The sequence below is a fragment of the Salmo salar genome, chromosome 21 (assembly GCF_965601325.2).
Source record: "Salmo salar chromosome 21, fSalSal1, whole genome shotgun sequence".
In the NCBI taxonomy this organism is placed as follows: domain Eukaryota; kingdom Metazoa; phylum Chordata; class Actinopteri; order Salmoniformes; family Salmonidae; genus Salmo; species Salmo salar.
In genome coordinates, this window is record NC_138311.1 from 51,694,767 (window position 1) to 51,697,777 (window position 3,011).

A 3,011-nucleotide genomic window follows, 5' to 3' on the forward strand; every position below is an offset into this window, starting at 1 on the left:
TTGTCTCTTCATTAGTAAATACTATCTAGTAGGATACTTTATCAATGCTTACCGTTACTATGTGTCAATCATCATCATTTATTTTTGCCAAACTAACCAAAATGATCATACGCATACATTCAAATCCAACCGATTTTTTTTATTTTATACACAGAATAGAAATGACTTGACATATTTGAATGGATTTCAGCAACAGGGTGTAAATCCACCCTTGCAGTAGAATCACCACTGTAAACGGCCTTTTACACAGCAGTCAAAGTGAAGTTTTTGCCCTCTCAGTAGGAAATGTAGATGGTGAATAAACATGACTTTCTTTACATTAGGGGGGGCTGATATCCTCTCAGTCACGAAGACAAACAATTTATCGACCAGACACCCTGTAGAAAAAGTGTCTGCATTTTTTGTTTGTCAGCAAAAGACTCAAACACCCAAGTAAGAGGGTTTGAAGGGAGAGAGGTTGCCCAGGCTCATAAAGTAATTTAGACCAGACGTCTAGCCAGCTATATAGCTTTATGGGACCACTGTTCTTCCTGCTTTAAAGCAATTATACGTACAGGTCGGACAATAAATTGGAGATCAGTGTAACACCTCTCCCAATCATAAATACTTTATTACCTCTTTAAACAATGCATCATTCTCCTATTCAAGTGAAATCCAACCACTTTGTAAGCCACATTCATATTATGAAAACAATTCTAAAATGTGAGCTCAGTATACCAAATGGCACTTTACGTGGTTTATTCTGTTGACTTTTTTTTTTTAAATACAGCGAAATATCCAATCATTGAATCTCTCATACAGATTAACCAAATACATTTAAGTGAAAGAAACTTTCTCATTAGTCTTACTTTCTTAGTCACCAAATAGTTATAATTTAAGTTTTGCAATAAGGCATTATTAGTCCTACCTCTCAATTCTGCAAACTACTGCATTAGTGCAAGGGAACCTTAAATACAGCCTGAATTGGATTCTGAAAATGCAGGAATATGCTAAGATTAAGGCTACGCCCAATCATGTCTCTTTTCAAAACTAACCTCAGAAAAAAACCACCATGAAACAAATATAAATACTAAAAAAGATGATCATTTTAAATTATAGTCCTAGCCTTACAAACATAATCAGTCAGCCTCTACCTTTTAAGTAAGTTATATCATTTCCAATTTGCGTGATGGATCTTTCACTGAATTAGGCCTACAATATTCACTGAAACTATTAGCACAAACACATCTGAAAACATGACATTGTTCAAATACACCACGAAGAAAACGATACGCAAGCACATTCCCATGGGCTCATACTGGGCATAAATACTCGAGTTCTGGAGTACTTCGTTTAAGACTCAACATTAACTTTGATTCAAACCAAAAAAAAAAAAAAAAAAACGTTTTATTCCAAGTAATTACAACAATATGGTACATCAAAAGGCGAGGGATTACACATCCACTCTAGCATGGGCTATAAGCGATCCTTACTGCCTCTCTCTCTGTTCATCTTTTTCATTTTCATTCTTCTGTTCTGGAACCAGATTTTGACCTGCCTTTCAGTTAAATTGAGATTTCGAGCCATTTCGTTTCGTCGATCTCGTGTCAAATACATGTTGTAAAGGAATTCTTTTTCCAGTTCTAGAGTCTGATATTTTGTATATGGACATCGCTTCTTCCTTGTTGAACGTGCATGAATCCAGTTTGCTGCAGGGTTGTCTGGAGAACAGAGGACAAAGTTAAAACTCACATGAGAAATAGCATGAAAACGAAATAAACAAACAATGAATATGGCAAATACAAGCATCAGAATGAATAACTGTATATTTGTAAAAAAAAAAGATTAAAAAAAAGAAGAATAATGATAATAATACTGAATTTGTTGACGCAATTATTATCACACGCTTGTGTTAAATACCCACTTTAGAGCGTAGGCAGTTTTTTGCGGTCCGTGGTATGAGCTAGACACTTTTATAGGTTAGTAAAACCTCCAATTTTACACACCTAGCTCGTACAGTTCTTAAGGTTGTAAATCAGCAGGGCAATTTCGTTTACTTACTTGGGTCAAGTTGTTGTTTCTCTTCTTTAGGCTCGCTGTGATTCGAAGTATCACTGCCAACGCTCTCTTTGGCCACATTTTTCGGGCATTCGGACAATCCACAAGCATAAGCAGGGCCAGGGACAACCACCGGAGTCTCTGTCTCAAAAGTGGCACTCTCAGTCCTTTTCAGTGGTAAACTTTCGGGCTTGGTTACAGTTGTTCCATAATGTCGGCTGTTATAGTGAAAACCGGAGAAAGAAACGTTGTTAGAAATTGGGTCTATCCACGACCGAACATATCTGCTGTCTGCTGCGGAGAGGTGGGACTGGACGTAAGGATGGTAAATCCCTGTCACTGCGGCGGTGGACTGCGTGTGAACCGAGGACCAAGACCCTGGGAAAACGGCTGACTTGGGTGCAAAACTGCAGGAGGAAAAATCTGCATTGTCCCCAACACCTGGTGGCATTGAGGTCGTACTGTGCGGAGACTGGACAAAGCGTGGCCTGTACACATCCTCTGCTTCATGCCCCATTATAGAGTCCACATAATAGTTACTTAGAGTGCTACTGGTCGACATTTTTGGATCCCTTCGTAATCATATAAAAGGTTACACTGTTATGGAAACCTTTCCTCTGAAGAATCACAGTATTTTTGCTGGCTTCATTCTTCAGGGATTGGTTACATGAATCACGTGATCATATTTACCAACGCAGTGAGTAAATCAGTCCGCTGTAATGCTTCTAGGCCTATGTTTAATTTGCCTTTTTATTTAAATAATGCCATAGAAACCGAATGGTTAAGGAGAAAGAATGACAAACTATAAGTAATGATGTGTTAGTGGACGTTTTGAATGTGCATACGGTTTAGGGTGGTGCAGGTCTATTTGTTTTACGTATTGATTAGCCTCATACACACATTTATTTCACAGCCACCACTCAACATTGACGCCACACCATATTATGTGTGTAAACTCTCACAAGATATCGTCA

General features: G+C 38.2%; 1 protein-coding gene across 1 annotated transcript; it reads right to left on the reverse strand.

The window, feature by feature from the left end:
- Nucleotides 1–1,234: 1,234 nt before the first annotated feature.
- Nucleotides 1,235–2,711, reverse strand: hoxd9ab (homeobox protein HoxD9ab). The gene is given in 2 exon segments (NM_001141623.1): nt 1,235–1,700; nt 2,041–2,711. Coding segments are annotated over 2 exon segments (804 nt in total). The 5' UTR covers nt 2,600–2,711; the 3' UTR covers nt 1,235–1,455.
- Nucleotides 2,712–3,011: the final 300 nt, after the last annotated feature.